General features: G+C 38.8%; 1 protein-coding gene across 9 annotated transcripts in view; it reads right to left on the bottom strand.

Moving 5' to 3' along the window:
- The window catches only part of ARID1B (AT-rich interaction domain 1B), a 337,378-nt gene that overhangs the window by 290,652 nt on the left and 24,761 nt on the right, over positions 1-21,965 (bottom strand). For all 9 annotated transcript variants that reach the window (XM_064447082.1, XM_064447088.1, XM_064447085.1 and 6 more), the window contains exon 2: positions 11,351-11,545. In XM_064447082.1, coding sequence (XP_064303152.1) covers positions 11,351-11,545 — 195 coding nt within the window. The remainder of the gene's footprint in view (positions 1-11,350; positions 11,546-21,965) is intronic.

Below are 21,965 nucleotides of genomic sequence, written 5' to 3'. Positions count from 1 at the left end.
CTCTAAGGAAATTATTAAATCTTAGTATTCTTATTGCATCCTTTAAGTAAGCCATTCACAGTATTTGTTTTCAATTCTAATTTGACATACTCCATTCCACGTACATTACTAGATGAACTACTGAAAGCAACACAGGGAGAATAAATATTGCACTCCAAAAACAAAGGCAGCGTGGCAATAAAAACGTGCAGATTTATGTTAGATTCACTGCAAAAATATCTCCAGTCTAATCACAAACTGTTATAGCATCCTCAATATTTCCCACTGTTTTAGTCGTCCTTTAACGGGGGAGCAAAAATAAAATGAGAAAAGACGTGATTCAAAATGGAAGTTCAGTAATTATTTACAACCCAGTATGTAATCGGCAAAATGACTGGCGAAGTTCTTAGTACATCAGCTCAGATGTATGTAAGCAAGGCATTCCTTCCCTGTGGTAGGCGGCCCCATGTCAAGCAGCTATGTGCTAGAACTTGTCCTGTGCTACCTGTTCAAAGGGAACTGTGCAAGAATATTTCAAGCTCTGACAGATACCACTTCGTGCAAAAACATCCACAGGAGTATTACAAAAAAAAGACTGCACTGATGTTTCAGCAACCCCTGTGTCAAGAAAGGTGCTCTCCTGCATTTTTATTGACACGAAGGAAGTGGATGATCATTCCTTGTACAATCAGCGCTAGCACTGTCAATACTGCTTCTCTGCTAGTTCCCTGCTCCTTTCCATGCCTTTTACCACACTATCATTTAAGACTTTGCACCTCCCTTTTTCAGAGATGCTATTGAAAATGCCACAAATACTTGGTGAAATTTTGCGTCTCTGAGACAGTAAAAAGTACTCAACAAAAACACAATACAATTAAAATAGTAATTTAAAAATAAAAAGCTATCATTTGCAGTATTTCATTACTACAGGATTAACAAGTGCCAAAGTGTGTTGCCCTTTCTCTCAGCAAGTATTTATAAAAATCTTCAGGACACTTAAATGTATTATGTGGAAATATTCAGGACTCAGTCATTCCTGCCTACGGCTGGAAGTGAAATACGTAAGATCTGGTCCACGTATAAAAAAATATTTTTCAAGTAAAAACATGTTTTCTCCACTAAGCAGAACACTGCATGCATCATGCATCTTTCCACATTCGTATTAAAAACAGCCTTACAACCAGGTTTCATAACAATGACTGAATTTCATCCTCTAGGCTAAAAACTTCAAAACAAACAAACAAAAAAAAACCCCAGCTTTACAGAAAGCAGAAGTTTCAGAGTTCCTGCAAACAAATCTAAAGCAACTCCAGTAAAAACACAGCAACTCACACGTACACAGGGTTCTGATATTTAGTGAGGTTTTTATTCTGCTATACAGGATCTTAATGCATGCCAAGAATAGGAACATATTTTTAGATAGTTATATATGTGAAGACAAAAATGGGATGCCAAAACACAAGAGAAAGAAGAAAGAAAAGCCTACACCCAATACACCCAAAGTATATCTGATCTTTTCCTGGATATTCTTCAATTACTTTATGTGGTTATGTTCCTCTTGTAACCCCTGCGTTATAGGCCTAAAGCAATATTAGAAAACATTATTTTTCTTGTAATGTATAGAATCGAAAAAGAAAGGCCAAGTACCCACATGGTCTTGGCATTTACTGAATCTACTCTTCACCATTTGCTGCAAGACTGCAAATTTACTCAGGTCATAAAACTTAATCTTCAATTTGAGAAGGATACATGGGATTTCTCACAGCATCACCTCAGAGGACTGAAAACCCACCTGCTTTCTCTCCAACATTAGGTATGATTTTTTTTCCTTGGTGAACACAAGGTCTAAAGTATCATTTTCTGCAGAACTTAAGGTTCATTTTAGAAATAATAGTTTCCTCTCTAGGACAACTTTCCAAACATAAAAGGGCCATAAATCTATTAAGTACACACTTCCCAAATCTGCAGAGGGATATCTTGGCCTCTGATTTTCTTCAGTTTCGCCAACCAGCAATAAAATGAAACCAATGAATAACACAAAACCAGTCAATTTGCATCCATCCTTTTAAATACTCTCCAGTACAGTGTAAGAGTCAAAACACGTGCCAATTATCAGTGCTGCCAGCTGGGAAAGTTAGGAGGGACAGCAGAGGCAAGCAGTGGAGTTACTCAGAAGGGGCAGGAGGAGCTCAAAGCAGAGGTCCTTGCTGAGCACCCCTGCCTGCTTCCTCTGTGCACAGGCTCAATCTGTTCTTGGCATGGACTCTTACATATTTGTTTTTACTGAGCACCACTTGCACAGCATGAAACAGTTCAGAGAGAGACAGACAATCCTATGAAAAGAACAAGGCGGTTTTGCTAGTCTGTCCTGTAAAACATGTATTTGCCAACATGGCCTGTAAAACACACGTACGTACATAGACTCAAAATAACTAATGTCACTTCTATAATTAAAACATCTTCCCTAAGTGGCTATATAAGCCTTATTTAGTTTGATTGGACTCTTGTCTCAAAAGACAAGCTATATTACCGTTTGCCAAGAAACACGTAGAAATCTCTTCATCGCTGTTCTGTGAAACAAACTAACAGCAAGTATAATTTGTCCCTTTGACATATATACCAAAGCCAAAGTCAATCACTTTCCAAAAGGTGTATTTGAATATAAGATTCAAATATGCTTTCTAATATTGTCTAGTGACTAAATCGTTTATTACCTATTATGTGTCTTGTTCTTAACACACAAATGCAAAAAGCATTATTAAGAAACAACATTCAGAAGAGGAAGAAAAGGATGGAGAGTACAAAGAAATAAAACAGACACTTATTATCTCCTTGCTCCTCTTCCCCACCCCCCAAAGACATTATAAGATTCAGAGATCAAATACTTTTCAGCACCGATGCAAGCATTTAACACATTTGTTCTATTTTAGGCAAAGAAATGAGTAAGAAGCACAAGTACCCAAAAATGGGGTCACACAAGGTAGAAGAATAAAAGCCTACAAAAATTAAATGAACTGTAGCTTTAAGTTATTCCTTAAGTTCTTAAATCTTTCTTTCATCACTCTTGAAAAAGCAACAACACACCAAATGCTTTAAGTATTTACATTAGGACCTTTATATGTCCCCAGTTAGTACAGTTATAAGGAGCAATGCAATATATAAAGAAACATGAGTTTTAGAAAAAATTACCTACAGAGAATGTTAATAGTCTTAAACATATTTAAGATTTTTTTAATTTATTTTTTTTTTTAAGATTTTGTAACTCATCTACTCCCACAAAAGTCTTCATGTTTTAGGTGATAAAACATACAAAACTGAAGCAGGTCTCTGAAGAAGGTTTGATTATACTGCATGGGACCTATGTAATTTAAGACTGCCTACATTGAAAAAAGTGTGGCAAGTGCATTAGATTTTTTGCAGTACTTACTAAGCTACTGTAAAACTGATTTTTACATAAATTTTGCTGAAACTAAATCTAACATAAATCTTAGTTTAAAAAAAAAAAGCTGCTGGTAGCAACAGTAGCCTAATCTTGACCTACTAAAATATCAGATACCTCTTGAAAGGCCTATTGTTCCAAGAAGAAAGCTACCTGACTGTCCCAGGGTCAAAGTGAAGGGTACTGACCTGTCTCATTCTGAAATTCTCTTCAACTGACTTAGAGGGCTGCTTCCACCTATGCTGCCATCAACTAAAGACAAGTCACCCAACGCCAACAGCGTGGCCCCCCAAGTGAAATCATAGCTCCACTGAAGCCACCGCAAATTTCCCCACTGATTTCAGGCAGGTTTCACCTTATCTTCAGCCCTATTTTCAGCTGTGGGAAACACACTCCCTACGTTTTTAAAAAAGCAAACTCGATTGCCTCCCTTGCTTCCTCTGAGTAAGTTCAAATTTACAGACAATTGATAGTATCTTCTGAGAAACTTATACCAAGACTTCAAGAAAAATGCTGAGTTGCCCCCCAGGGACGTTACAGAAAGTACAGTTGAAAAAACCTTAACATGCGTGCGCATGGTGGGTCTGGATGTCATTTCAGTAGTTTGGAGTGCCAATTATTCTTTGATGAATATTATTAACAAAAACTACGACTATAATATTAGGAGTAACAGTTAATTATTCCTTACGTACACTTTAAAACCCTCCTGGCACAGTCATTATATGGCAGCTGTTGAATAGAGTAATGCAGCAGCCTTTTCTTAAAGCAAGATGCTTATTTTATTTCAAATGTAAATAAACTCATGTCTCCTGGTGCCATGTAAAATAAGCTGTTCATAAGTAAATGATTTTGTATCTTCCTAGTGAAGCAGCAAACAGCCCTCTGTTCTCCACTTCTGATCACCAAAATCTATTTCCTACCTAACTCCACTATAGACTGACAGCTAATACTGCTAGCAAACCAAGTTCTCAACAACAAAGTAACTGCTGCTTCCTTAACAGCAACCTTTTTCAGAATAGCAACACATTGAGTTTGCATATTTTCCTCTCACATGCCCCCACTTCCAAGCAGAATAACAAATGTGATTACAGCTATTAAATATTCCAACTGAAGTACAATCATTTAGCAGTAACGAAAATATATTTTATTTGGCATAGTATGTTGATGGTTCTTACACACTTTCTATACAAATGTAGACTGCCATTTACTCCAGGATGGATGTAAAAATTAGCATTTACTGAACATCAGTACACAGTAATTGAACAGAAAGAAATGTCAACCCTGTCTCATTTCCAAGCTTTCCCTCGCCAGCTGAAGGATCAGTTCTTTTTCCTTTTCGACCTGCATTTTTTCCACACAGTTTCAAAGAAATGATAGAAGCTACCGAAATGTTTCTATTTACCATAATAATGCAATTCCGCCACTTTAGGGATTTTCTTCAGTAAACAATCTCAGATGACCAGCATTAAGATCAAGAGCTAAGCTACCATAAAGACCCCAAACTTATGTCAAATTTGATTCCGTGATTATCTATAATCTGTGCTCACCTCCCTCTATAGAGTAAATTACACTCAATAGAAGGGATAATTCTAAGGAGACAATACAACATAAAGCCTTATCCTGCCATGAACTAAAGTAGCAGCCTTTTTTTCAATTTAGTCAATGAGGCTTAGCATACCCAAAAGAAAGAACCATGCTAAACATTTTCCTACAGTCTGCACAAGCACAGTATTTAGCATTTTCCTAAATCTGAAATTTAAAAATCCCATTTCTTTACATGACAAAGAGCAGCAACTTTTCTTTGCAATTATTAACACTTGACCACCAAAAGATCCTTTCTTAAAGATGACCTTACAAGGAGGACAAATAGCCGTGACTTCACATCCTTTTTTTCTGATTCATAAACGGAAGAATTCAAAATTTACACTCTTCAGGAAGTAATTCTTTACTTATTTTATTTATGTTTTTTTTGCTGGAAGTTTATAGCAGTTCAACAGGATGGCAACTACATCATTCAAATAAAATTTTCCTGAGGAAATATTTTAATTCAAAGTATTTACAGGTTTTTAAGAGAAGAGGAAGTTAGAAAAAGATTAATCTTTAAGAGTTTCAACCTTTCTGCTTTCCAGGAATTACTAAGAAGGTTGATGATCTACTAATGAGAGCTTCAAATAAATGCCCAGGAACAAAGCAAAATGAAATAAACTAAAACAATCAAAGAAAACCCCAAAATAAAACACACACACACCCCCAAAAAAGAAAAAAAGGGGGGGGGGGGGGGGAGAACACCCCCACCCCCCCACCCACGCCCCACAAAAAAAAACCAAGGCAAAACATAAAAATCTGGAAAAATGTACTTCTGAAGCACATGCTGATCAAAGCTTCACACTCCCTTTTTATGTGTGTGTATGAAATGCATCTATCAATCTTTATGAAAAAACAACCCATATCTCAATGTTTTGTCCTCTGCTGGTTGCTTTTGAGATTCAATCACATTGACTAATTCTCTGTTCTTGCAAAATAAATAGGCTAAGAAATGAAAACCCTGCTTATTTTCTATGTCTGCGCCCTTAACCAATTTTAACATCAACTGTGCTAAAAGCGGCTTAGGAGCACAAAAAACTACAATCTATTCAATATTTTCTAGCTGGTGAGGGCAATTATACACATAGAAGACAACAAACATTTCACTTAACTAGTATTCACTGTAGGCACTCACCACGTTTTAAGTTAATGGTTCATAGCAAAACATGACAGTAAGCCTCACTTTCTTGGCATACTTCAATCTTCTATAATTAAAATTATTTCAGAAAGTAAAACACACAACCAGCCACACAGTAGTAAACACACTTGTGTTTGCTAGCTTTAAACCTCCACCTGCCAAGCCAACAGCCAATTGATTTCCTTGGCGTAAATTCGACGTTTCCAATCTGGGACATTACCCAATACGAGCACTGTAAACCCTTTCCTAAATGAGGTAATCACATTGGTGCTGCTATAGTTCTGGTTGACTTGCAGTTTCCATTACAATAAACCCAGAGGTTTTACTACTTCTCTGTCCCTTTAAAAAAAGTTAATCCAAGTTGAAACCTGCCACATAAGACTTTAAACGGGGGGGGGGGGAAGGAAAAAGCCACGAATCCAGCATATTTTCCTTAATCCTGAAAATAATACATTAAAAAAGGGAAAATGTTTCTCTGAATATTTACAGTTCCACTCTTAAAACTACAAGGACACTGATGTTTATTTTTTAATTCTGCAATTCAAGAATACAAAAAAAAATGTTAAAGGGACAAATGATTAGCACCCTTTCACTTTATCATAGTTCTAGAGCAAAAAAGGGAGAAAGAACAGACCGAGGCTCAAGCCTCGTAACCGACTTACTGCAAGCAGGCACAAGGCACTAAGAAACTTCATGATCATGAAATGCTCCATTTTACACAGTTATTAGGAGTGGCTATTGTACATATCCACACAACTATCTTGCATAAAGAATTTACTACGCATTATAGCAACATGATCCTATTTACACAATAAGTTGTTGTTCCAGTCTATCAAGTACACAAGGAATTTTAATGCATCCTAAAAAAATCAATTAGGCAATGATCATCTGATTAAACAGGCACATAACACTAGTCAATTCTTTCACATGTACTCATAAATCCAAGCCTTCATACTTTGCTGAAAACTTCCGAAACCTCTACGTGGGTATTTCAAAGAGCTGATTTTTTAGCTTAGTGGAATTCAGCACTAAAAGTATTACATGCTATTAACATGAAAAACCCACACCATCAGACAACGGCAGAAAAGACTTGTTTTAATAGGTACTCTGAGGTATTCCTAATTTTGGCAAAAATGTTTTTACAAAGTAGGAGAATGTTTTCCTACAGCACACACCACTAAAGCACAGAAACACTTTGAAAGGGCAATCGAACCAAAGCCAAAAATTGATTAGGGCATCATCACTTCCTTGATTGAAGTCCAAAAGGGGTGGGGGCAGAAAAAAAAAGTTAAAAGGAAATTATTCTCTTAATGATCAGACCTTATTACACTATAGTGAATCATATTGCAAAATCAAACCTTAAGTTTGCAGGTGCTAAGTATCCCTGCGTATTAGGATTTTCAATTTTGACATCACCCTGTTGTAATTCTAAGAAATATCTAAGAGATTAGAAGCTGAAAGTTAAACCTGAAAGCATGTTTTTCCGTTTTTACATACATACATACTTAAGTCCTGAGTGAGGAGTGCTAATAATCCTAAAATTACGTTCATGCAATGCAAACCAGGAGAGAGAGTACGTGAGATGATGAGATAGCAGTATTAAGATTTACGTGCAAGACCAGCATTTTAAAACCTTGGTATGCAAACACTGGCCTTGTTGCAACTTGTGTTTCAATGGCGTTGAAAACTGACAACACAGGCACAGGTCAACTTGCTCGCAGCTTTGCCTTGCCTCCTTCCCCTCCCCTTCCACTGGGGAAGAGATGAAAAACCGAAAGTTTCCTAACAACATAAAAATCTCTTTGTAAGTAATTCATTCACCATACCATTCACCATTTATGCCTTCCAACAAGAGACAAACTGTCAAGTTTGCAATCCTACAAATTAAATGTATGACTCTTAGTAACATCTCCCTTTCCTACACTTCCCCTTTTATACAGGGGCTGAGAAATTTGATTTTTGATCTCCTAGTCCATTACGACACAAATCAGTCCAAATGCTTTATATATTTATTTGACTCATACTGAGTTAACTGCACATGCCCTTAAAGTTTGTCAAAATGCTGCAGCATTCTTCAAATTGCTTATCATTTTGTTGCAACAAGCTATCACCCATCTTCACGTGATAAATCTGGATCTCTATAGCCAAGCATAGGAGATGAAAGAGAAAACCTCAGGTTACCATTAGCTTCACCACAGTTTTACTTCTCTTTCCTATATGCCTACATGTATATCTCAACTCCTTTATCTTTAGTTATATTAGCGAGTAATGAAAAAAGATTGTCTGTGTTTCCAGTTTTGCCCCTTACATAAGGCTTAGCGTTTTGTTCTGGGGCTCATCATTGGTAACTCATGAGAGATGAGTTCCAAGCTCAAATGCTTAGGAGATCTGGTTTCTCTCTTCACGGCATCCTTTGCAGCCCTGTCACAGAACACATCCCATACCTTCCATACTCTCTTCAACATCCTGTGATTTCCACACACAATGTTAAGAAAATTTGGGGTTTTATTTGCACCTTCCTGTTTGGTATCAAGCATGCGTAGGCCAAACAGCAGTTTAAAGAGAATGCCTGCAGTATTATGTAGATACCACTTTTTTCAACAGGTTAGCAGGCGATGCTTGACACCCATGCTGCAGGTATGCAGAATGCTGCCCCTGATAACATTTCATCTTTTTCATCCTCTTTAATCTTCCACTGCTTATGCCAGTGGCCTCCCTTCCCGCAAGCTCTCTCCTCCACCTCTGGGCTGCAGGCTGGATCACACTGTTCTCTGCCGCAATTTGACATAGACCAGCTACCTACATCTAGGCAATTATCTTCATTTCTACCATTTCCATTAATTTTAGCTGGATCTTTAGGGTGTTGTTTTTCATCTTTGTTTCTTCATTGGCAGCATCCTGCAGCAGAGCCTGCAAGTTAAAAATCTGTCAAGTCCCATAGTCCTAACCTCAAGCCACAACACTCGCTGACAAAGAGGCAGGCTTAACATTTCAAGGTCTCCTTCAAAATTCAAAAATCGTCACAGCCTAACAAAAAGCATTCTCATTTCATCCAAGGAAAAAGAACTGACACCCTCAGCTATCTTTGGGCAACAGCAGACTATAACTTAAAACAAGAACAACCTCCCCCACTGATGTCTCCCACCCTTCCTACAGTGTGGCACCTCTACCCTCATAACCCACCTACCCCATGCCTTCTCCGCACAATATGTAGATCTGAGCCCAGTATTTTTTAACCGATTAAGTTTTCTGAAGTGCCTTGCGCTTTTGATAAATTCAATGTGACACTGTAAAGGACTCCAATTTCCAGAAAGTGCTGAGATTCATCTTCTGAAACTTCTGGCAACATTATTTATTTTATATATTTTATATCTAGAAGTAGGTACATGCTACACAGCCAATTTTAACAAGCGTGGCTCGGCTCTCCGTATTTAATATTCATGTCACAGGAGTAAAAATCCAGCCAGGAATCAAACTGTGGCATCCTGTGCCAAAGACAACTTACCACTCAGCTGGTAAGTTGGCAATTCAATTTACAAACCTGCATTCCTGCATTTTAATCCTTTGTAGAAAGGTGGTAATATATGAGCAATATGAAAAGAACTGGATTCAGATCATTAGAGGTTCACAAACCAAACACACGAAGCTTTGGAGGCTGTCCAAAACAAAATCATGCCTAGGTGGTGATGTCCGTTCAATAAAAATTCAATGTCATAATTATCCTCTCACTTTTTCCCCAAAGAGCATTAGTGCTCAGAACTGTGCTGCTGCTCAGCCAATTATATTAATGCTGTGAGAAGACGGATAGGGCCGGCAGCCAATCGCCGTGCCAGGTCACTGCCTGCTGACGGGTAATTTACAATTATCAAGCAATTAGCAAATGAAGCGAAAATTCAACACTCATCCCCACATAACGCAGAATAACGCATTTTAAAATTAAAAATATGTTTTAATAACTTCATTTTGGCTACAGACGCACAGAGAAGAATAAAGCCTCCTTTTTCCAGTTTCTCCTCCTTTTACAACAGACGAAACGCTTTGCTGTCTGAAGCCAGCAACCAAACGTTTTGCTGACTTTCTAAACTAATCAATCTCTTCCTTGCAAGTAAATATCTATTTAATAAAAGAACAAAAGAGAAAGCTGTTGATAAAGGTACTATTCACCCCACCAGTATATTTGAAATTTTTATTGTGTTAATTAACCACCTGATGAACATCCTGTCCTGGTGGACGGGTGATAACTATCATTAACTGGGCACCTATCTGCCAGGAGTCAAAAATTTTGTTTTCTTCTTTATATTTAACAATAAATGACATAGAAAGAAGCTGATTTGCAACTAGTCAGTTGCACAAAACAAATGTTCTCTCCCATTAATGATCAAGATAATAGTTTGTTGTGCTCACAAAGTACAGAGCTCCCATTGCATAAATTCACAATCCTAATCCTAATCTAAAAAAAACATGTAGCAAAACATAACTGCTGGATAACCTAGAAAACTACCGCATCTTCCTTAGTATATGGTATGAACACTGGAACTAACCTTCTTTAAAAGGGTAGGAAAAAGGCAGAAGAGAACACCAGCAACAGTGAAATCCAAGTAGATAAAAGGAGATTCTCACATTTCTATGTCCTCTAACATAAGAATAATAATTAAAAAAAAAATATCCTGGCTTAAAGAGTTGGTAAAGGGAGAAAAACAGGAAAAAGCTACGGGCTCCTACCAAAAGGAGGAAAAAAAACCCAAACCACAACAACAAACAGCAGATGTAAATATGTAACACTTTTGTACGCACTGGACAACACTAGTCTTGCTGCACCGATGTCAGCTCTAGGTTTGCATCTTACATTTAAATTTATCTAAGCCAGAAAGAGAATTAAAAAAAAGAAACCAACCAAAAAAATAGACAAGGCTAAGTGATGTCAACTGGAAGATAAAGAAAACTGATGGCATTTGACATACTTCTCTCTCCAAAAAGATACCAGCAACAAAGTAAACTTTTTTTCTGACTGTATGGGGTTTCAGAAAACATTCACACTCAGCATAGTCTATTTACTTTTAGAACAGTCTTTCACCCTCCTTCTGCACAAAAAATACTTATTTCTGAATTTGGTTTTTTTTTTCTTTTCACCCTCTGTATTACCACAGTGTCAGAAGGGAAGAGAAGGAGAGGAGGGAAACCAAAGCAACACAGAAAAATCCTCCACAAACCTGTTGCTGTGGATACTGCATTCCTCCCATGGCCGCCGGGGCTCGGCCCTGCATTCCCACGGGATAGCGCTGAGGGCCAGGAGGGCCGTAAGACTGCCCGGGGTAGGGGCTGCTCTGCTGCGTCTGAGAGTGAGGGTTATTGCCCATGCCGTACAACTGAGGTCTCTTCATGACCATTGGATCCATTGGACTGCCCTGTTGTTAAACACAAGCAAAGAAATACTTTAAAATATGGGAAGAAAAAAAAGGTCAGAATAGTCTTGCTTACCACAGGCAAACTATACACATTTTCTCAATGCTTTAATACATCAAATATTGACTTGACATACAAACAGGCAAAGTACCATACTCTGGTTCTCATTAATTTGATGAGTTTTTGAGTGGTGAGTTGGGAACTTCCATTGCAGTTAAAAAAAAGAAAATTGCAGTCAAACTTAAGGTTGGCTCTTACCTACAGAAGAAGTAGGAAAATCTGCCCAATAAGTTTCGGCTTAAGAAATTATTAAGTACAATGCTTAAACTGATTAGTGTCACAGTCTTAACGTTTAAACAGAAATAAAACTGTGTCTATCGAGAGATATAAGTAGTGGACACGCCATTTAACCTTGAGAAAATATCTGTTTTCTCACCTCGAAAAAAGGGAAAGCGGAAAGAAAATAAAGTTTCCAAGAAGTGCAATGCATACAGAATGCTGTGTTTCACCATTTCCATATTACTATTGTGTGCATTAATAGGTTTCCAGTTCAAAAGGCAACTCATAACCCACATTTTACATGGAAGTTTATTTGCCTCCTTAATAGACCTTAGAAAATCCAAACTGCAATCACTGATGGAGGGGGAGGGGAGGCAAGGGAGGGAAGCTTTATTTTTAGACTTTTTGGCAGCGCTTACCAAGCACCGTAACAGTTTCAGGATGGGTGTCAACCATTGTGTGGTATTACTCTCATGTTTTATTACTGAGAACTAACTGAACCAGAAAAAATAGCATATTTTGTCAAGCGCAGCACTGTATTGTTAATATGACATCCATTTTTTTAATTCCTGACTGCTGGTTATATTCACAGAAGAGGGGGGGGAGAAGCTTTTAAAAAGCCTATCACAATCTCATCCTCATGAAAGAGAAATATTTCCCCCATACTCCTCCCCAGGGAAAAAGACCTATTAATTCACCCTGCCAGCCCACCCTCCCGCCAGGAGCAGCATTCCTGCTCGTAGCACATTTTGTACATGTTTTCCTACAGTGTACTGTTGACCAGTTTCATTTTAAAGCTTCCTATGTAACACAGCTTCTACAAGTCCTTTTTGGCTATTATATTCTGATGTAATAGTTATTATGACAATAAATTACATTTCCCCTTCCCATCCCTGTTTCTTCTCGTTTGTACTACTTAACACATTATGGCATTCTCCCCCCCCCATACACACAAAGTATGTGCTCTCCAAAGTAGTCAGTGCTTAATGAACTAATATGTTGTTATTATTCTTTCCTTCCTGCAAGTAAAAAACTCAAACTTTCCCACTTTTTTCCAAACGTGGACACAGCACACCTGATGGGGTGGAAATGTTAACCTCCTCCTCCTCACACGACACCTCCATTCACTTCAGAAGAGGACTGCCCTTTTCTGCCACCATAGCGAATTGCACATTCACTTCTAATTTTGGATGAGTATTACTCAGCCATTTTCCCTTTATTATTTGGCTTCTTTGTGGCCAGATTAGAAGTTTCTATTTTTCACCACTAAATGTCCCTGGGTAATTTACTATTTATATTTCATACTTTTCAAAATCAATGGTTTCCCAACCACTTCAAGCCACCTGACCCATAACAACACTCACATATTTTAATTTTTTTTTTAGGCCATCATGCACTCTCAACACACTTTTAACTAAAAACAACACAAACACCAAGGTCCAGCAGATGAACTATAGATTATGTCTTACAAGGTCCCAGGGGACAACTTAAATTTCTTCCTATAGACCAAGATACTTTATCTGTGTTTACTTCTGCGCTTTAATGTTCGTTCTGTGCATCACCTGTCATTCATCTTCTCAAATATAAATCCTTGTTCAAAGCAAGTCTTGCGTTTCCTTCACAAGATTCTCATGAAGCCCAACAGCACTGTTCATTGCCACCATCTTCTGTTTCAGGGTATTATTTCCAGGTCTCAACTCCAATAACAACATTTACTCAAATTCAATAATAATTAGAGTATAGTATTTCTGATCTGCATCCAATACTTAAATATAATTATAAACAATGCAGATAGCTACACAACTAAAACAGCCTGACACGTTCCATTATGAAGACTACTTTCAGGTGCATAGAAACTTTGCCAAACTTCAAACATTTAGGCTGAAATTTTCCAGGCCATATGTATGCCTGAGGCTGAAATTCTCTGGAAAATTCAACAGAAACAGTTCAGCTATGTCTTAGAATGAGGTCACAGAAAAATACATCGTTTACGTTCTTACATAAAACACTTTAAAATACCTCTTGAATACCATGCTTTGGGGCAGAGAATTTTAATTTGCCAGGGTGACATTGGACGTTCAGGAAAGGTGAGGTGCACTCCCCTGTCGAAAGAGAGCACCTGAATGTCACCAGGCCATAAGGAGCACGGGAGGAAGAAACGGGAGCGCACGAGTGGCACAGCGAGACTTCACCAGAGGGGTTACAAGGTGTACAGAGGCAGCCTCGAATTTACCAGACAAAGAGAGAGGGACGATGGCTTAAAAAAAGCAGTGAAGACATAAGTGGGGCAGGAAGAGTTGAAGGGAAGGGGAGGAAACAAGGTCAGGAGGTGACATGGATACAGGCCAAAAAGTCTCTCTCTCCTCTGGACTAGTGACCTCCAAGCAGTGGAGGTTTTTTGTGTGCGTGTGTGCATTAGGAGAGCAAGCCTCACTGCCACTTCATCCTTCCTTCCCTTCTTCTCACCAGCCTGCTGTTTCTTTGCTTCTCCTTGTCCTCTTCAGGAGAGCTGCTCCTCTCTCCCTCACATGACACCCTCCACTTCAGAAAGGTGGAGGGATAAAGACCCCAAGATACTGCTGTAACCCCAGTCTGTAGGTGACCCACACAATGCTGAAACCGAAGGGGCTGTGGTCACAGGGTATGGGCAACAAGGGACCTGGGCGTACTCAGAGTTTACTGTGAACACTGCAATTGAGGCATCAGGATTGAGGGCTGGAGTTACTGAATATGAGAGGGCCAGACCAAAAGAGTGGTATATATCCCCCAGCAAATTGCTGGGACAACCAGTAGCTGTCAGTGCTGTCTGTTCCCTTCTCCCTCTTTTTCCCCTTCCGCTCGGGGAAAGAACAAAGTACAGAAGAGAACTCTGAACATCTTTAGGACTGGAGAAGACAGACCCCGATGACGAAGTACATCTTGTCCCATGCACTGCACTGGCCAGTCTCTATAGAGGGTGGCAACTCACCACTGCTATTCCTCACTCCCTTCAGATTAGATCCCAATCATCTGTGCAGTGCAGCTAAAGGTCTAGACGTCTACCAGTGACTCACTAGCTGTCAACACATTTCTGCAAGGCAAAACAAAACCAAATAGCTAGCTCTTCCACAGGTTTAAGAAACATTACCACTCCAGAAGAGCTGTTGGAATGATGTTTGCCCTTGCAACATGAAACACTCCTCCCTCACAGATATAACTGTATCAACTCTTTAAATACACAGTCACACTTCTGTCCTCACAGGCAGCAGATGTGCCTGCTCTAGGGATCAATTGACAGCAGAGCAGTGATGGGGCTGTTCTGTGCTACAGGACCAAATGCTTCACTTAGCTTATGGGTAGTGAATGAAGAAGACGGTCTTACCATTAAGACAGCTGTGTGCTGCTCCGGCAGACCTGGAGTCTACCCCTGCATCTGCCACAGTTTTTCATTAAAACAAAAGATTTTCAAAATCTACCTATTTATTGCATCCCTCATTGCCTGATTGAAATCATGGCATTTAAACCACAGAAAATGCTGCCACCACAATGACTTTTGAATTTTATGAGGGATGTGCTTTCAAGTTGTTTTCAGAAGCTGTATGTTCCGGAAAATTTAACCTAGAGCCATCATAAACAGGCCACTCAAACTTGCTACAGCAATGCCTCAGTTTCCCAACTGTAAAAATGAAAAAAAATTCATCATCTCTCCACCAGAGAGGTGATGTTAGAATTTAATATGAGCATGATCAATACCACAGAAAACTCTCCAATGTAAGAACAAATTTTGTCTTCAGAACAGCATATGATAAGAAAGACCTGAAGCCATACACCTACCAAAAAGAAAAAACAGCTGCTCACCCAGGACTGTATGTCCCATACAGTGGAGGTAGAAATTTAATTATAACTTCTTCCAACTTTAACACATGCAGTTTTCAGCTTTAGCATTCTTTTAAAGTTGTAATTTTTAGAGCAAGAGTTTCTTTCATCCACAACATTCTGAAAAGTTATTTAGAAAGAGTTGTTAGTTAAGAAATATGTATTATAATCTTATCTGAAGGTTCCTTTAACATTTATTAAGTTCAAGTATTTTCTTTCACATTGGCTCCAACAGTTTTCAAAGACAAGTTTTGGGTGACAGGATGATTATGACAAGCATCAACCTCTTCAGGTTGTAGAGATCATCAACCAATCCCTCCACACCTGCTCCCTAACACTTATTGAAAAGGACAGCATTGCTGTAACTTCATCACATTCTATAAAACCTGGTGGGCACGAATGACCATGAATAGATGATGGCATCTTCCATGCCTTTACTTAATTCTACTACATGGTGTACACTACAAAGTTTTAATTACTTTTTTTAGTTTTATTTTAGTTTCATTGCAGTCATCATTATCCATTTATTTCCTCCACCTTCCTTTACAGAAGGGTCCAATTTTTCTCTAGTGCTATTTTACTCCCAAAACACACATTACCTTTTTATCAATTTAGCTAGTGTTTGCTCATGCTATTTTTACTGCCATGTTCTGCCAGGCAAGCCTGAATGGATTCGGCCTTTTGCTTCTGATTCTGCACATCCTCATCAACTTGCTGCATTTCATTTAAACTTTGCATAGATCTGCAGTTCCTCAAAATACATCAGTCTTTTTCTTTGCTTCAGTCCACAGTACTATTATTATTATCCCTTTATTATAGTGCCTATCTCGCGTCAGTATCAGATTCATTTGCACAGGTACTATCAGGCTTTGTAAGAACAGAGCATTTCATAAGAGTCCTTGCCTATTATGCACCTTGTGAGCGCATTAGAACACCCAACGGAAGGTTTGCTAATGATTTCAACAGAGCCAAGGTTTCATTCCCAGTCTTTAGATTGACAGTCCAACCATTAAGGTAGGACACAGAAAAGCCTCCACTGCCCACAAATAGTAACTGACAACCTTTTCCTGTTATCTGCTCCTTTCTCCGATGTTTTGTGTAGAAGAATGCATAAACTCAGCATCCCTGCTATAAGCCAAAGTGGAAGAATTCATATTCTGCACCCACCTGTAAACTCAGTATCACCACCACTTCTGCACTCCTCCTAGCCAAAACCATCAAATAAATCACCTCACCATGAAGTACCTGGACATTCAATTTTATCTTTCTAAAGTGAGAATTAACAACACACTACCATTTTCTCTCACCATTTAACCAGTGTCTTCCCAGGTGTCTCATCTCCAGTCAGATCTGAGCCAGGGTGCACACTAGAACAACTTCAGCAGCAGTCTGACCAAGATGTATCAGCTCTTCCTTTTGGGACATGACTGCTGTTACATATGCATTAGATATACACTATTAAGTTATCAGTGTATGATTCACTTCTAATACCAAAATCGTTATTTGAAAGACATGTATGAATATGAACAGCACTGGTCACAATCCCAAAACATAACTTAGTCCTTTAAAGATGCCAGAAAGAACCTCACCACTGAAGTCTTAAGTCAGGGAGGAGCGGGAGACACTTTATAAAGGTCACAGTGGGATTCAGATGTGACGATAGAGCTCTTCTACAAGGCAGACAGAGCAATTCACTACAAGAGTATTCACATGAGATATTACTACTCTCCAAGTGAAAGTGTGCTTTTTTGTTTGTTTAAACAAAAAAAAAATTTGAAAGAAGCGTTGGTTTGGCTGACAACAGCAAATACTGCAATTTAAAGGGACTATAAGCCACAGCGCATCCAAACAACTAATGCTACCTCATTTGCGCCTATAACAAAACAACATGAACTCAACACTCTCAAGTAGGCTTGCCCTCAAACTCCTAGAGCTACTGAAAACAATAACTCTTTGTTTATTCATTGATCTGCAGCCAAAGCTTCTGTCTCCATATTAACAACAACAACAACAAAAAAAAGCCTCTTTATTAATACCAAAGCCTTGAAACCTCATAATGAAGACAGCTGACAATCAGCTACTGACATTCCAAGAAAGATGGGCATGGAGCTCTCAGCTCTAGGTCAGGCACCAAGTTACAAATTTATCACTAGAGATAATCACAAGTATTCACTACAAGACAATGACACAGCTGGCATGAGGACGAAACCAGGGAAAAGATAATCCATTCCTAGATAATGCCATCATTTGTATGAACATGTCCAAGGACTCCTCAGCCAACATTTTTACACGACAAAAGCATATCAAAACATAGTTCTCATTACGTGTGCTTTTAAATATCCATTTAAGAAAGATGCAAGCAACTATTAAAAAAGTATTAATGTATGGCATTAAAATCTGAAATATTAAAATCTGAGAGCTGACCAGCAAACATGCTTCCTTTTTATTTTGAAATAAGAAGTCTACTCTCTGCTTTACTAAAGCTTTAAGTCAGTGGCACAACTACAACAAGAAATAAGCAAAAACAGAGTCACGTTCAACATAAGCCTATGAGAAAGGAAAATCCAGTGAATGATGAAGCATATACTAGCAGAGATTTAACAACAATATCAATTTTCCTTGTCTTAAAGACTCTGCATACTGTCTGATTTCAGCTGCAAGAAGACATTTCCCACTCAGAACAGATTATTTCCCACTCAAAACAGAAAGTACATAATTAAAAAGGGAAAGGGGAGAAAGTCAAAGCTATGCCTCTCCAAATATCAACTAATTCTCCACTAGATGATATGCAAATAATTATATGAGCAAGTGTCTCATTGGGAGAGAAGGACATTTATATGACTGTTTTCCAGTTTTCTGGGTCCTCTTTCACATTACCTGAAAAATGGAAGGTCAGTGATTCAGCCACTCTGTAGTTATTATTTTGTAGATGGATAAACCTAAGTGACTACTGAAAGAACAAATCACAATAAACACAGCAAAGAAAAGTAACCTGTTTTTAACAAACTACACAACTAACTTCTTCAACTTGCCACTATGAGTGCACGCAAAGGTTAAGACAACATCAAAAAGCAATTACACCCATTTATCACACCTGATGGCCAAAGTAATTCTATGTCTCTGACAAGTTCACACAGCTATACAGCTCAGAACTGTTGCCCTTCAGATCGCCTTTGTCACTGCTGACTACAGACATATAGTTAATACCCCGACTGCTCTGAAGTCAACTGAAGGTGTCATCCATCCCCATCATGCTTGAACCCTCAGCATTCTTCTGTAACCTACTTTCCTAATTCCAAACTTCTTCCAGGAGGACTTGGGAATTATGTTCCTGTCTTCATTTTTGTTTTCTCCAACTTGGATGCTCTGTACAGAGAAGATACCTTCCCTTAGGCACGCAGATTCTCTAGTCTTCTAGCAAAAGTGCTCCCCAGCAAGTTCGCAGTCATTTCTAGTGCAGCACGATCTAGGGGTTCTTACAGATGTCTTCTAGCAAACCTGTCTGCAACCATACAATATGTCATTGATTCCAGCTGCTTTTCCTACCTGCTGCCAGATCATGCCCATACTTTAGCTACTTCGGTCCACAGTCCAGCATCTGAACTTAAACCCATCAGCGTAGGGTGGTTTTGCACCAATATGACAGCTTGGACACTGAAGCGTGTGAGACCTGGGCAGTTCTAAGTCTGCCATTTCTGCTACCAAAATAGCAACCCACAGCAGGACAGCAAGGCAGAGAGCAAGGGAAAAATAGTAACTTAAAGTTATCAGGCTAGGTTCACCAGTGGATGTCTCACAGCCCTAAGGCCTCCTCAGTAGTCAATGCTATGGCTCAACAAGGAAGAGAAAATCCATTCATAAACCCAGAAAACTGTAAGTTAAAAAAGCCCCACCCAGAATACCAGTTAATTCTATTTTGTCTGGCAACAAGGTTCTCATCTTCCTAGACAAGTAAACACCTTTGCTCACTGTGCATGGCTGCCATCTGGAACCCAAAAAAAATTCCCTTACCTACTTTGTACGGCTCTCACACAAACACAGAGTTAGATGGACAGAAAAGGATATACTAAAAATAGTGTCCGTCAGGCAAGTGGCAGAAAGCAGCCTCGAATGGAACGAGGGGAGCTCCGCAGGAAGGCTCCCTGCAGAGAAGTACTGGGGTAGGAGGGGAAAATGCACAAAGTCCTAAAAACCAGTAAGTGACAAGGTGGGGGGAATAAATGAAAGAAATCCCACATTCACTTCATATTTTTAAAATTAATAAAGAAAAATCTTCCTAAACCTAATAAATATTCAAGCAAATTGGAATACACTTTCTCAGTTACTTGGCTTTATTAGCAAAAATAAAATTAAAGCTTAGATGTATTTAATTGCTGGAGAGAGCAGTAGCTGAAGACGTGACATTATGGACACTGGGGAGAACAGTGTACCCACAAAAAGGCATAACCAATCACAACTAGGTCACAGGCCAGAAGTACATACAGTTAGCTGCAGATTTTTTCCACTCCAAGCGTTATATATAGTTCTATATTAACACACACACACAAAAAGGTATGCTGGTCATATATCCTCAGCATTTATGGCAAATTATTAATCAAGTCCCACCTGAAACAATTTGTTAAATTGATTTTAATCACTGGGCCTCTCATGTGAAGCTTTGTATAATCAGCATTTCATTTACAAAATTAATTGCCTGATTGATTCTCAAGAGGCAGTAGCTGTCATTATACTGCTGTCATAACTTTTGAGTAGGGGTGTCACAACACTGAATTCTGACAGTATGAAGAGCACTGCTATTTAAAAATTGAGGGCGGGGAGGCAGGGGGGAAACAAATACAGTGATTTCACAGAATTGCTCTTTAGCCCGATAGAATGTTAAAACCATTTCCCAGCCATTTCAGTCAGCCTCCCCGTTTTCCTTTCATTGAATAATGTGCTACTCAGCTATTCAGTCTCTTTTCTTAGAGGCAGGTCCATTTAATTTAATTTTATCATAGTTGCGGTTGCATAAAATGAGTTTGTTGTTGAATATACAAAAGATTTAATCACAGGCCACTCATAAGGTTATTTGTAGAGCAGAGTTTGACTTTCAAACACGCAGAACTTTTCTTCTCACATCCACAACCTCCTGGAGAGCTATTTAAAAACAAAAAAAATCTAGTTGAAAACAGAGCAAAGCAAACCATAACTTTACGGAACTTATCTAGGAGCTCCTTTAGAAATCTCTTTTTCCTCCCCCAGGATTTTAAGCTGTGTATAAGCCTCAAAGCCCTGCCAGAGTTGGAAGCAAAGCTCTTATGCTTGCTGAGGCTACTTGTATACCCATCGCTACTACATTCTTGGAAGAGACCAGTACTCCAGAGAGACGGCACAGGCCAGCGGTTAGGGCACTGAGTCATAAGACAGGGCTTCTATTCCTGGCTCAGCAGCTGACCTGCTATGCAAACATGGGCACAACACTTCACCTTTCTGTGACTGGGTTTTCACTCTCATAATAACAAGTATTATATGCACTCTTAACAAGGAACAAGACAGGAAGACTTGTTGGTAAAAACTGACATAAGTCTCCCCAAAAACAGGACTAGGAGTCAGAAACAGGTAGAGACTACAGGAGGGAAAAAAAAACCTCTAGAAGGTTTTAAAAAGGAGAAATCGCATCATAGGTTGTAATAAGGAACTCTAACCTTTCAGAAACTTAGTTTCAAAAGGAAAAAGATGTCTGGAAACATCTTTTAAAAAAGAACACCACCCCAAAAAAAACACCTTAAGTTTCTGCTAAATCACTTGGAACAGTATTAATGCCTTTGAGAAAAATGACCTATTTCTAAGATAAGTCCAAAAATAAGCCCTTCAACTTCTCAAATTCAACCTTATGCACTAGATTTCATCTAGTACTCCTGAATGAAACATATTTAAAATTTCTAGGCCATGCTCTGAGAATACACTATTACAAAAAAAGCAAATGACAACTCTTCAAAAACTGCACTATACCTACTGTTGGCATTTGTAATGGACCTCACCAGAATGCAATTCCAGAATAAATCAGAGTCCAGATAACACTAGAATCCAGCGGATACTCTAGAAAACATCCCCTCTTCCCTTCCAACCTGCCAGCTCTCACTCTCATCCCTGACTGCTGCCAAAGATCACCTTCCACTCCTTTCTGCAAAGTGCCCTACCGCTCTCTTCCAGGCACACAGCCTAAGTTGCTTTGTATTAAGACTCCAATGCAGTTTTCTTCCCTTTTTGAAGGTCTCTGAGTTCATGATGAATAAAATCAGGGTGGGA

Source organism: Phalacrocorax carbo, chromosome 3 (assembly GCF_963921805.1).
Source record: "Phalacrocorax carbo chromosome 3, bPhaCar2.1, whole genome shotgun sequence".
In the NCBI taxonomy this organism is placed as follows: domain Eukaryota; kingdom Metazoa; phylum Chordata; class Aves; order Suliformes; family Phalacrocoracidae; genus Phalacrocorax; species Phalacrocorax carbo.
Note: the sequence above shows the minus strand (reverse complement) of the source record. Positions and strands in the feature narration are given on the sequence as shown.